Raw genomic sequence first — 14955 nt, forward strand, 5'->3', positions numbered from 1 at the left:
GAAGTGTGGGATTGTGGTGGAGAATGCAGGATCGTGGTGATAAAGTGCATAATTATAGCAGTGGAGTGCGTAAATGCCACAGAGAATGTTAGTATTATGGCGGTGAAGAAAGGAATTCTGGCGCTGGAGTACGGATTTGTAAAGGAGAAAGTCAGAATTATGATAAATAACATTAGATTTATGACGTAGAATTTCTGAATTGTGAATAATGTCGGATATGTGGCGGAAAAAGCAGAGCTGTAGCGATTTATTACAAAATGTAACCGAGTAATGAAGAAATGTGACTGATTAAATAGTTCTACTACATAAAAAGTAGTATATAAGTAAATGTATCGTTTATTAAAGGAAAAAATGAAAGAGAGAAGAAAAAAACACTGGAAAGGATTGTACATCAATTCCTATATGAGGTACAACTTGTATTGATTGTAATGCATAATCCATTCATTATGTTTTATGTTGCATTAGTTGAGCTATTGAAGAACAACTTATTTACCAAAATTGGCCTTATCCTGCATATTTATATACGTTGTTAATACTCGATCTGTCCGATGCTACCTACGATAGATTGATATTTGACAATGTCTAATATGCAGAAATGGACAGATGTCAATCTATGATAGGTAAAACATTAGATAGATCGATTATTAATAAAAGGCATCTGGAACTTAGCGCTAAACTTGTAAATACATACTAAGCGAAAAAAAAAAAGAAAAAAAAAACTATGTATCATTAGATATGGAATCAACTTGTATTTTAATTTAATTGTTAATGTAAACAATTCTTAATTTCAAATTTAAGAATCATAATTTCTACGATGAATGTGTGGAATATATCAATAAAGTATTTTCGCCTAGAACGTGATTTTTACTTTGTTATCTTAGTCTATGTCACATCTGTAATCAACCTCAGATAAGATTACAATCGTATCTAAGGTAGCCCACAGATCGTTTCTATCCCTGAGGACTAAGCTGGAACGCCTCGTAAAAGTATGTCTCTTACCACACTTCAAACCAGAACACAGCAGCGCTACACTGCTGTTATAACTGCAACTGCCGGCGTTGGTGCCGGCGAAGTCAAACCACGAAGGGTGTCATACTAATCAAACTAATGTATGCAATATCACGTATAGTCCACGTAAAACTGCTAGTCCGCTCTGAATATAGAAAGGAATCACGTCGCCATAGCAAACTGTATGACTGCTCGCAACAACGTTCAGAGTGGACTAGCAGTTTGACGCCATACCGTCCTACAGGATAGCATCAGTAAATAAAACACAAACTCGGCTATAATATACACTTTACTTATCACTTACGTACAACCTTTACACGAGAGCTAAACTGAAACATAAATGTATTCCCTGAGCGCGGGACATCGATACAAACGCGGCCCATAAACCACGGGCTACTGCGTATATACAAGCGAACTGATCTATCTGAGATCTTCATTTGACAATTTGTAAAATTATATTAGTCAAAACGCCCGTTATTTATAACCTATCTATCCATTGTTACAAATTAATCATCATTAAAGATATTCATTTGACAAAATCACTGTCAGATTCCAATCTTTAAATTTTTTATTGATTATATATAATAACGGGAGTTACAGATGGAAAGAAATCACTAACTGAACATATCATAGAAGTCTAGAATAGTTTTAAAATGTCAAAAAAATATAGAAAAATCGCTTCTTTAAGCGACGCGTCATCTACTCATCTATGATATCTCCATCAACAACATTCATAGTGAAGTACGGTTTATAAACATTATATTACCTCGATATTTATTTTAAAAAAAGCATTTACAGTAGAATGCATGCATTTAAAAATCTAGAAAGTGTCTCTCAATTATTCAATTGCATTAAACTTTGATATTTTCATGCACTTTATACTAAGACTTGTACAAAACCTGTGTTTCTCATTTTTCATATCATTTATATTATTACTCTTCTCATCATACAATGGGGCAGCGTGGTGGAATGCCCTTCCATACTGCCCATACAAATTCGATAATAAACTTTTACATCATCAACTTCAGTAAGTTTAAACTTACTCTCTCGTCCCCAAATTCTTCTATCACACGTAATTTCGACATAATTTTTCAGTAAAAGATATTTTTATTATATTCCACATCACATTATTAATCCCCTATCTCCTCTTTTAACGTCACGTCATATTTTTTTCCACATCCCTCTCTTCACTGTAGTATATAAAATAATTTTCTCAAATACAAATTGTGACAACCCTACCTATATAAATTGTTCCAATAATAATTCAAACTTAAAATGACATATCCCTCTCACAATCTCTTAGAGTAAACGAGAAACGTATACAAATCGCGCCATTTGCGTTACCATTCTTTATTGAAACAACTTATATATATTTATTGTAAAAAATACATAATTATATAAAACTCACATAAATAAATAAACTCTGATTTTTTGCGACAATCATATACTCTTAATTTTATCACCAAAATAATAAGAAACAAAATAAATAGTGTCCCAAATATAGAAATATGTGAACATACAGTAATTTGTCACGACCAATAACACTCGTAGGTGTGGCTTTATATACGTCATATTTAAGTGATGTAATACCAGAACGTTTCCTAACATTGTTATTAATAAACGATCTATCCGTATTCCTACCAAAGATCGATATTTGAGATGTCTTCATACTATTACAGTCACATCACACTGATTCATGTATAGATCACATAATTGCTTTTTATTGATCATTTACGTCATTTTTAAATCTTTTTTCTATTTTATATTTTTGGAAGAATAAATTGTATTTATTAAATCCCTACTGAGCACAAACAGTATTCATTGTCAATCGATCTTTTGCCAGATAGGGGATAGATCGCTTATTAATAACGGGTCACAGTCTATCGACAATCAATGTCAAGTTTAACATTAAAAATCACATCTAAGTCAATAATTTCGAGAAAAATCAGTTACAATCCTTTTGAACGATTATGTATGTACATAGCACAATTATCTTTCTATAATATTTTGAATAATCGTGCAATTTCTTTTATAACTTTCAATTTACATAATTTCACATTAGCTTTCACTTTTCACTTTTTATTTTCAATGTATTTTCATAAAGTCTAGTCCGTTTAGTGGTATAACTGATTTCTTGTCAGAGTTTTTCGTTATTTTTATCTCACATCCAGGATATATTCTTTAAAACCGTCAGAACATTGTAGATACTATCTTTCTCATTAATAATAATCAATCTATCCATTGCTTTACCTACCAGTTTGACATCTTACAATTACTTCACAATTGTCAAATTGTCATGAAAATAACTTCATCTTGACAATTTTGACAATGACGTCGTAATTGTCAAATTTTAAACTATTTTCGGTAAAACAAGGATAGTTTGAATATTAATAACGGAGATTTATCCTACAATCGCATCGATATATGACATATGATAGCTTATAAGCAGGCGTATAAGTCAGCGGGCAGCAATGGCCCATGCTCAGCATCGCCCTCCAGCAGCGGGTCTTGGGCAGTTTTAGACACTAACGGAGAGCTTTGGATAGTGTCAGATTGTAGGGGACGGCCTCGGACAGCGTCAGACGTCTGCGGTGAGCTTCGGACAGCGTCAGTGGTTAGCTGACGGCTTCGAACAGTGTCAGACGTTTGAGGAGGGCTTCGGACAGCGTCAGATAGCTGAGGACGGCCTCGGACAGGGTCAGACATTTGAGGATGACTTCGGACAGCGTCAGATGTTAGCTGACGGCTTCGGACAGCGTCAGATGTTAGCTGACGGCCTCTGACAGCTTCAGATATAGAACTTTGGATAGTATTAGACACCACCGGACGACCACGCATAGAATCAGAAGACATTCCGTAACGAATACTGTCGGGTGTCAGCTGAGAACGTGCGTCAGGCATTTTATACCGAGCAGCGTCAGATACCAGCGGAGAGGCGCGGATAGTGTCAGGCCGGGGAGGACGACTCCCCACAACTTTAGACAGCTGACCGTACCTCACAGGGTCAGAAAGTGGACCGTGGTAGACAGAGTCAGGTTGTTGCCGAGCGTCAGGCCACTGCGTACGGTGTGTGACGTCAGACGGACAGCGGCGGGCACTGTCCGCTTGTGTGTACTGTTTACCATCGCCAGGCACTAAGGAACGGCGTTGATTAGCGTCAGACACTGACGAATTGCCTCGGAGACTGTCAGGTACCGGCATAGAACCACGGAAAGCGTCAGACTGACGGTCTTGAACTGTGTTAGACATGCTATGCTGGACAGTTGTAGGCAACGGATAGCCTCGAAGCGGACGGCCTCCAAGAGTGTTAGATAGCGGATAGTTTTGGGCAGTTGTGTGCTGGCCTTGCCGGATAGTATCAGATAAGGAATAGTTTTGGACAGTGTCAGGCAGCGACGCACCTCGGACAGTCCTAGGCAGCGTAGCTTGGACATTATCAGACACTTGTGGGGAATTCCGGACTGTGTTAGGATAGTACCGAGCAGTGTCATACCTGTGGTCCCGGACAGAGTCAGGCACCAAGGAAGGACCTCGAACAACTTTAGGAGGCAGTGAATAGCCTCGGACAGTATCGGACACCTGGGAATAATTTCGGACAGTGTCAGATACTTGTGGATAACTTCGGATAGTTTCAGACACGTGCGGACAGCTTCGACTAGTGTCGGACACTTGTGAATATCCTCGAGCAGTGTCAGAGATTTGTGAATAACTTCGGACAGCGTCGGATACTTGTGGAAAACCTCGAAGATTCTCAGACACTTGTGGATAACTTCGGACAGTGTCAGACAGCGGACTGTGCCGGACAGCGTTAGACGGATAGCTACGGACAGTGTCAGTTCGGGAACGGTCCCGGACAGAATCAGGCATATAATTCCGTGCAGCATTAGACTTCGGAGAGTCTCGGACAGTATCAGACCGGAACGTATAATCCCGGACACTGTCAGACATTTGAGAATAATCCCGCGAAGTGCTGGGTGGCGGGCGATCACGAGTGGTATCAGGCATCGAATTGCCACGACTGTCGGCTAGCGGAGAGCTACGAACAGTGTTTTGTCTGAGCGAATATTCCTTAACATTCTCAAATTGATCTCGATTTGAGGTTTGACCATGTTGGCCATCAGAGAGCGGTTTGTACCGAGAATCAGACACTGACGGGCGGTCCCGGACAATGTCAGACAGCGACTGACGGTCTCGAATAGAATCTGACACATTGGTGCGGTTAGACTCTGACGTTATCGGACGATCCCTGACAGAGTCAAAGAGCGACGGATTGCGGTTAGAATCGGACACTACCGGACGATCTCTGAGAGAGCCAGAACCGTAACCCCGGACAGAGTCGAACCCCGGCGGGCGGTCCCGGACAGCGTCAGACAACGAACTACGAACACCGTCAGATGTCAGCGGAGAGCCTATAACAGTATTAAATTTATAATCCTGAACTGTTGACTGTTGGCCGTGTTTAACACTATCGGATTTATATCGGACAGCGTCAGACACTGACGGTCGGTCCCGGACAGTGTCAGGCAGCAACGAACCGCCGCGGACAGAGTCAGGGAATAACGAGCCGCCGCGGTTAGAGTCTGACACCGATAAGCGATCCCGGACAGGGTCTAATCCTGACGGGCGGTCCCGGACAGAGTCAGATAACGAATGGTTGCGAGCAGAGTCAGACAGCAATGTATGATTGCGGTTATCGTCTGACACTGTCGAACGGTTCCCGACAGAGTCAGACATGATATTGCCACGGGTAGAGTCTGACACTGTCGGGCGATCCCCGACAGCGCCGAGCACGAACTTACCACGGATATTGTCTGACACTGTCGAGTGATCCCTGACAGAGTCAGACCCTATCGGACGGTCCCGGCCATTGTCAGAGAGCAACGAACGGTCCTCAATAGAGTCAGGTGACAATAAATTGCCACAAACAGAGTCTGATTGTGCCGGACGGTCCCGGATAGCGTCAGACGGCAGCGAATCACTACTTCGTACACCGTCTGACGCTATCGGACGGTCCCAAATAGAGTCAGATAGCCGCGAATCGTCGCGGACAGCGTCAGACGCTACCGACCGATCCCGGGGAGCGTCAGACGCGTACAAATCGCCGCGGGCAGCATCCGACGGTGCCTTACAGTCGGACGGCGGGGAGCCCGCGGCGCGAGGGTCCCGAGCGGCGTCGGGGGTGCCGTGTCGGACAGCGGCTAGAGCGGCCACACGGCGAGTGTCCGGGGCGGCTGGGGCGGTGTCCGACAGCGGCGGGTGTCGCTAGTGGTGCGCGTGCGGCGGCCGCGGCGCGCGCAGGTACATGTCGAAGCGCTTGAGGGCGGAGCGCTCGCGGTCACACCCCTCGGAGCGGTCCGCGAGGAACACACTCGATTCTGGAAAGAAAAATAGAGTTCAAAGATTAATTTGAAAATGCAAGTCGTGGCCATAAATTAGTAAAGATACTACTCGAGAATGTAAACCAGTTTTGAGAATTGAAATAGTTGCGTAAAAAAGTTTTGCCACGTCTTCGTGCTAAAATGTCCATAAAATATTTGAAATACTTGTTCATTTATTATGCAAATTACGCAGTATTAGTTATTTATTCGTGAACTTTCTCTAAAAATGTTTTTTATTTGTCAAGAATTCAAAAAAATAACGAATCAGCATTTTGTGGCTTCATTCAATTTCAAGGCGGCGAAGTATCTTTACTAATCTATGATCGCAGCACACGGAGGGTACCATACCATCAAAATTTTCATATATTTACTTTTTATTTTTATTTTTAATAGTTGTTGTTATAGCAGCCCCCGTTATACATACTCTGTATAAATTTCAAGTATCCATCAATTAAACTTTGGAACCTCTTTTTTTGCTCAAATTTGGTCTAAAAAGTATATTTTCAATATGAATGAATGAAGGAATGATCGACCGGTCCTTACCAGCATGGATCCTGGGCGGTTCTGGCTCGCACGAGGCCGCACACGACTGCACGCCTGAAATAACACACATACAAAAAGAATAATTTATTGAAGTTAAACTTCTTTACGCTTGACTTGTGAAGTGAACTTGACTGAAGATGGTAAAACCCTCTGTAGTTCGACTCCGGCGGCACCACCGTCACACCTATTTCTGTTATCAGCAGTGTAGCGCTGCTTTGTTCTGGTTTGAAGGGCGTGGTAAGGGAGACAGACTTTTCCGAGGCGTTCCAGCTTAGTCCTCAGGAGAAGCGGCGCATCTGTGGCCGACTTAAGGTAGTCCACCTGAAGATAAGTGGCTACTGTCGTTCATGGACATCTGTAATCAACCTCAGATAGGATTAGATATTCCTACCTGAGGTCGGCCACAGATACGTCGCCAGTTCTGAGGACTGAGCTGGAACGCCTCGGAAAACCATGTCTCCCTTACCACACTTCAAACCAGAACACAGCAGCATTTAACACTACTGTTATTATAACAGAAATAGGTGTGGCGGTAGTACCGCCGGAGTCGAACCACAGAGGATTTTATACCACCTTCACAAAATACATGGTCTAACCTAACGATTAAGGAGACGTGCTACCTGATGGAAAGCAGTCAACGTCGCCTATAGACATTTGCAACACCAGAGGAGTCGCCGAAGCATCGCCGGCTTTGTAGAAGAGGTTCTTTTGCACCTTTTACCTCAAGGAAGCGTGTGTGACAGGAAAGGGGTCCTACCAAGTGTCAGTGTCTCACCGTGTGGGTGGGATCCGGGGGCTCCGTACAGTCCGTCGGGCCAGGCGCGCGAGTACCAGTCGCGGGAGTACTCCTCGCGCGGGGCCGGGGGCTCCGCAGGCTGCTGCTCCTGGAGATATGGACCACAGCGTCAGATTGAGTCAGTAAGTTATGTCGTTTATATCAAAAATATAGTTTTTTTAGGTTATGAAATATTGCAATGTCCATTAAGGACCTCGAATTCGGAATGAGCGACCCAAAAAACGAATAAAAATATCTTTATTTGTTTATTGTCTTTTCTTAAAAATGAAACTTTTAGTTTTATCATTTATCATTACTTCCCAGAATTGGCTCCTTATAAGCAATACCATCCGATAGTGGTATAATACATAGTGCACTTTTTATTTTCCCAGTGACTTCCAGCTAGAGAATAGGTTTTAAAAACTCATTAGTTTTTAAAACCTATTCTCTGTATCATGTAACTGTATCATTACATACAGTTTTAGTTTTTATCAAAATCTGTCTCGTAACTCCTTTCAGCGTTTTTCGCTAATTCGGATAATTTCGGATTTAGTTCATATGTAAGTGAAAAAAAATATTTTTTGACTTAAATATTTACAATTGAACTTTTTTATTTATTATTTATATAAATATATTTTAAAATAAATCATAATTACCAAGCCTTTTTAACTTTTTAACTTTTTAACAAATAAAACTAACTCACCTGTCCCTTATAATACTTGGAGTCTGTCACGTAATGTATAGTCACTTCGTTGTTCAACTTCGAACCGGCCCTCAACCTTTGGAAGTACGGCAACGGATCACCATTCGTCATATTATTGCTATACTCTTCACTCTTCGTTACACTGGGATACTCTGCCTTGTCACTGAATAGGGCATTCCGGAACACATTCCTGTCCTCCTGCCCGAACGGAGTGTAGAGGCTTCCGGTGAAGTCCGTTCTCTCCTCGTCCCGTTTTAACGGAGTCCCTATTGGCTCAGGACGGGATGGGTGTGTGAAGAGGGAGTCGTTATCAAAGTTCCTGTTTGGGTCCGGCCTCGTGCCTATCGGATTAGGTGAGACAACGGGCTTCGGATTAGGATTCTCAAAGTACTCCGGAGTTAGGAAGCTCTGTTGTTGGTTATCGTTCGATGTCTTGAACAACGAGTAACCTTCCTCGTTCTTCTGCGTGAACGATGCAAGATTCATGATCCGGTTTTGATACTCCGTGTTCTCCATTTTGGGTGAGTTCCGTGCTGGATCCAGGACGTAGGACTGATTGGGGGTCTGCACGGGGTTGTAGACGTTGGGGTTGACGTAGCTGTATTGGGGTTGCGTGTAAACGGGGTTCATTTGGGGTGTCTGGCTCCGTATACCCATGAGACTTTGCTGATGCATCATCGACATCAATGGATTCCGGATGGTATACATTCCATTCGAAGTGGGGGTGATCGTGGCTTGGCAAGGAGTCGGTGGCATAGGTATGGGGTCCGGGATACGGATCTCGGATTTCTTTTGCTGGGGTGCGTTTGTTATTTGCACCGAGGGTAGGTTGGGGTGGAACATGGGGTTGCGCAGGGTGACCATCTTGCTCCCCTCTGGTTTCTGCTCGGGGGTGTCGGACTGAGCGGCGGCGGCGGCTTTCTTGGCCTTCTTCTTCGCTTTTTTCGATTTTGCAACCCCCTGGGGTGAGGGCTCCGGTACTATTATAGTTTTCGGTGGTTCTGTAAATAAATTAAAAATAATTTGTTTATTAGTAATTGGAAAATAATGTTAATTATAGAAATTAGAAGCATTTAAGTACCACAGTATACGCGTTGTACTGGAATAAATTAATTAATTTATATAATTTCTTTTAAAAGTAGATAGGCACGTGTTTAGCTTTCATCTCGCCTGATGGTAAGCGTATGATACTTAGAAGTAGTCTAGAAGTAGATTATACTTATTGGGAAACAGAAGTCTGCAGGGCATTCTACTCTTTGGTGGTTCGTATTAAGAATGATGAAGCAAAAAGTTTCGTTCGAACCAGAGGAAGGTAGGCTCGATAGAGGTGGTATCATGCCATGTTAGACGTCCGAAGGTAGAAGTAGGGTTGGGGTAACTAGATTGTGTATAGTCCGCGCCTAACTTCAAGTCCGCTCTGAAGTTGTTGCGCATTATTGCAAGCATATATTCCGTAGCAACGTAAGGGCATACTAACGCAGCTATGTAGCTATGTTCCGGGAAGGTCCTGCGCTGTCTTCATCCCGCCAATATCCACAAGTAGCCTTGCCCCAATAGCATTGCGACGCGATATGTTTCGTCATTCGGAGCGGACTAGCAGTTTGGCGCGGACTATACGATGATAATTCTAGTGTAGTGTGTTACAATAGCGGTATAGTTGGTACGTACCGGGGTGCGCGGCGCTGAACATCATCATGCCGGGCTCCGCGTTGATGACGGGCGGCGGCCGCGCCACCGGCGTCGGCGCCGCCGACAGCGCGCTGCACTTCCACAGCGGCTGCGGACACCGACAACATTCACTATATTCACTTAACATTCAAACGAAGTACTCGTATAGAATGGGCATGATTACAAATTTTGAACTCCCCTTCTATAATGTAGGTACATGTCTACTGATTCCGAAAATCCTATTATTTCGGCAATAAATTCGTACTCGTATAGAATGGACAAATTTTGAATTCCCCTTCTATAATGTAGATACATGTCTACTGATTCCAAAAATCCTATTATTTCGGCAATAAATTCAGTATTAACGGAAATATTAGCATTATTAAAACAAACTTTGAATTAAGCGCGAGAACGCTCACGGGTGTCATGGCATCCGCGAGTGACGTCACGCTTCGATATCCCATAGAAAAGTTCAAGCAATACGGTGACACGCCAAAAAAATGACGTCATTTCGCCCCGATTAACGTTTTAGACAAAATGGCCGACTCCATTATTTTATACTTTTATTTTATTGAAAATATAATTAATCCTAAAGTTTTTTTTTATTAAAACTGGGCTATTTTCGAGAATGCTTTCAACATATTGTTTTTTAATAAATAATTTATTCTTCGATTTTTCAATACTGTCATCATGCCCATTCGCGTATAATAATAACCACGCCAACGGCACAGTGGCTCAACTCACCACAGACTTGATCGGTGGGGGTTCCTTCTTCTCGCTGGGCTGCACTCTGGTCAGCGTGATGCCGGGGGGCAGCTTCAGGTCAGCCACCTACGGACAAACAGACACACATACTTATATATAAATATACATAATGGTTAAAATAGCCGAAGGGAGTTGTGTTCCGGAAGTTCCGTGGACGGAGAGGACCCCCGGAAGTCAGCAGACTCGCGTCTCACGTCGCCGCAAATACGTGATTTAGTTATAAGTATATATTAGTATGTATGTTAGTCTGTAAGGTATATGTAATATGGGCCTTGTTGTCTGAAATAAATGAATAAATAAATAAATAAATAAATAAAATTAATTGACGAATGTGACATAATTACTATTACTAATACTAATAATATGTAACTTGACAATTTTAAAAATATAAACTGACTTATATGTATATTAATTAATAGAATAAATTGCCTTTTTTATTTTTATTTATTATACACAATAGTTATAAATATTTTGTATTGAATCTTCATAGTAGAATTTTCTGTAGGATGACATGGATAGAAATCCAGAATTTAAATGTTTGCCTGTCCGAAAATTGAAACCGAAACCCGAAACCATCAGCATATCAGATCAACATATTCCTCTTTCTAAATAATACGCCATATACATTTGTTAATAATCATCATCATCAACCCATTACTGTCCCACTGCTGGGCACGGGTCTCCTCTCAGAATGAGAAGGATTAGGCCATAGTCCACCGCGCTGGACAAGTGCGTATTGGTAGACTTCACATACCTTTAAGATTTTTTATAAATCTCTCAGGTATGCAGGTTTCCTCACGATGTTTTCCTTCACCGTTTAAGCAAGTGATAATTAATTTCTAATACGCACATAAATTTGAAAATCAGAGGTGCGTGCCTGGGATTTGAACCTCGGACCCCTCGATCGAGAGGCCGCGTTTCTTAACCACTAGGCTATCACTGCTGCTATGTTAATAATAATCACTATGAATTACGAAAAAAATAAGAATAGCATCTATAATTAGTTTCAAAATCAACAATGTTAAAATAATACTGCAGGTATTAGGGATAATTCACATCCACAGACATAGGGCGTGTCAGACGCGTGCCGTGACAGACATAACGTATTCCCATGTGTGAAATTAACGTATTTATATCTTCCGTACCGCGACCGCAGACACGGGCTGTGCCTGATCAAATATTATATTAATAAATAAATGATTTCTACCCTCATAGCCGCACACTAGGATTCCCTGTATCATGGGTGCCATGGACACACACACAAACACCCAGACCCAGAACAGATATCTAAACTCATCATTAAGATATCTGTCTGGCCGGGGATCGAACCCAAAAACCTTTGCGCGTCTGACTGGTATGGGGACCGCTCCGCCACGCGGGTTATCAAAAAGATATAGAAAAATAAGACTTTGTCAGACACGGGCCGTGTCTGATACGTGTAATGTCTGTAGATATAATTAGGATATAAAATTAAAACAAGATTATAGTTTTTGGAAACAATACAAACGAGTAATAAATAAAAAAGAAATAGTAGAAAATTAAGAAAATAAAGCAACACTCATAAGTAGTGCACTAGAAAGCAAAGTATAATGTTTTATTTTATATAATATAGGAAGAGAAGTTTTTTATATAATATAGGAGTAGAAGAGCATGCAGTCCGCCTGATGGTAATCTACTGCCGCCCAAAGACATCTGTAATCAACCCCAGATAGGATTTAGCTTCATGATACATTTTTAAATTTCCCAAGCAATAAGTTTTTAATCTTTATTTTAATTTAATAAAATAATAATTTTAAAAATATAGACATTAAAATTTTCCACTTTTTAGGTAATTTTGAAAACCCAGCAACATTATGATGGCCAGGGGCGCCCCTGACACGCGCACTGATAAGTTATTCGAAATATATACGCATTATTTTTTAAATCTTTTACGAAATACGCCATAAAAATAATATAACCTCTTACATATTTTTTGTAAGTTTTACAAATAATAAGCCTGTAATGGCATTATTCGATAATAAAGTTAATAATTTTTTTTTTCTTTAAATCTGTTATAAATGTTGGATATTTTAATTAAATGATAAAGGAAAATAGTTTCATTTTGAATGATGCTCCAAGTTACTAAATTATTAATATATAAAAATGTATTAAAATTATTATATACATTTTTATATATTCATATATAGCATATGTGCTTGCTTAAGCTATATAATGGTAAGCGTCATGCTAAACATAATATACTATGTAATATTCACCTACCAATTCATAAACCAAGAATTTCGTTCAAAAGTGTCCGAATTAAAAGTGCTACAACATTGAAATAGTACTACAATAATGGAGCCCTTATCATTTGCCTAGGAAACTGATTAATGATGGAGTTTATGTGATAAAATTATGCATAAAATCACATGAATGGAAAAAAAAAATGGTAACATATTTTTATTCTAGTAATTTTTAATTCTGATTATATTTCATTACAAATAAAAATGTTTCAATGGTCATGACATGTCTTTTTATTACGAACGAACAAACGTTTGCGATTAAATAAATACATTGTTAGACATATTTTCATAAGATAATATACATTTTTTTATGAATTAAGTGTCAAAATAGGCATCAAATTTCAAAAATATTTTATTAAAAATAGATTCTTTTTACCACGCTTTTATTAGCTTGACCTGTATGTATGTAACGGAATCTTTGAACTTGATTTTTGCCGACTTTGAACAGTCCGATTGAACAATTATCAAGAACCGATGACAATACACGATTTAAATAATTTTATCCGATTCATCTCATCACAATTGTCCTTGTGCGATTTTAGCGTGGTCTTTAGATTTTAAACTATAATTATTGAACATCAATATATCAATCCATTTGTATGTATAAAAACGATAACAATAATTACAATTAAAAAAAACATACTTATATAAATATATAGTCCTATTTAAGTATACTAAGTATGTATATCGCGGTGTAAGAGTCAGATGAACATATCTACATTTTGTCAATTTTACAGGAGAGCAAAAATAGTGTGACAATTCGCCATTTCAAACTTTGCCAGCTGATTAATAGAGATTATATACAGTGATGATATTGTGATGATACAGTGATGATATTGTGGACATACAATAATCTATGATTAAAAACGTATTTTTTGCAAATACGTTCTTAAAGGTCTAACAGGTAACATGATAATTAAAATTAATTTAACGGTACTCACATAGATTAGTAAAGATACTTCGCCGCCTTGAAATTGAATGAAGCCACAAACGACTTATTATAGTAAGTTCTTTTTTTGAATTCTTGACAAATAAAAATATTTTTAGAGAAAATTTACAAATAAATAACTAATACTGCGTAATTTACAATTACAATGTACAATTTACATAATAAATAAATAAATATTTCAAATATTTTAGGGACATTTTAGCACGGAGACGTGGCAAAACTTTTTTACGCAACTATTTCAATTCTCAAAACTGGGTACATTTTCTTGTTAGGAGTGAGTAATCTTTACTAATCTATGGGTACTCATAATACGTTATTCTGGTTCAATCGAAAGTGGGTCTTATAATATTTCTTTTTGTGAAATATTGAATATAGCGTTACGTCGTTTTACCATTTTATAAAGGACTACATTGTGAACCGTTTTGTGAAAAAAAAAAACGTTTTTTGATTTTTTGTAGATACGTTTATCTGACTCTTACACCGCGACATAGTATATAGGTAAGCGTGGCAACACAAAGAAGCGAACAACAAAATGTTACCTGTACCCCGCTACTGAGCTGCTCCATGATGCTGCACGACGCCGCCGCCTTCTCCGCCTCCGCACCGCACGAGCTCTGGACAACATCACATCTTTATATATATATATTTCTTATGTGCGTGTGTATGTCACTGAACTCCTCCTAAACGACTGGACTGATTTTGATGAAATTTGTTGTGTGTGTTCAAGGGAGAACTTGAGAATGGTTTAGATTCATAATTTAGTCTGTGGGAAAAGGTTTTTTAAATTATTTTTTAATTCGTAAGTAGTTGTTGATTTTGGAATGTTTCACATTGGATTCGACAGACTTCGCTACCATCGCAGTTTCAAATATTCTATCTATTTG

At 39.6% G+C, this 14955-nt stretch overlaps 1 protein-coding gene across 4 annotated transcripts in view; it reads right to left on the reverse strand.

Moving 5' to 3' along the window:
* Positions 1–6243: 6243 nt before the first annotated feature.
* Positions 6244–14955, reverse strand: part of LOC140755527 (uncharacterized) — a 58934-nt gene continuing 50222 nt past the window's right edge. For 3 of the 4 annotated variants that reach the window (XM_073090814.1, XM_073090815.1, XM_073090813.1), the window contains exons 42-48: positions 14611–14685; positions 10820–10906; positions 10076–10184; positions 8408–9408; positions 7705–7813; positions 6930–6983; positions 6244–6383 (exon numbers count right to left, since the gene is read on the reverse strand). In XM_073090814.1, the coding sequence (XP_072946915.1) occupies positions 6271–6383; positions 6930–6983; positions 7705–7813; positions 8408–9408; positions 10076–10184; positions 10820–10906; positions 14611–14685 (1548 nt within the window). In that variant the 3' untranslated portion in view covers positions 6244–6270. The remainder of the gene's footprint in view (positions 6384–6929; positions 6984–7704; positions 7814–8407; positions 9409–10075; positions 10185–10819; positions 10907–14610; positions 14686–14955) is intronic. The other variant, XM_073090816.1, reaches the window with a different exon arrangement.

The sequence above is a fragment of the Epargyreus clarus genome, unplaced genomic scaffold (genome assembly GCF_041222505.1).
Source record: "Epargyreus clarus isolate Ecla_fem2 unplaced genomic scaffold, WU_Ecla_fem_2.2 ptg000033l, whole genome shotgun sequence".
NCBI lineage: Eukaryota > Metazoa > Arthropoda > Insecta > Lepidoptera > Hesperiidae > Epargyreus > Epargyreus clarus.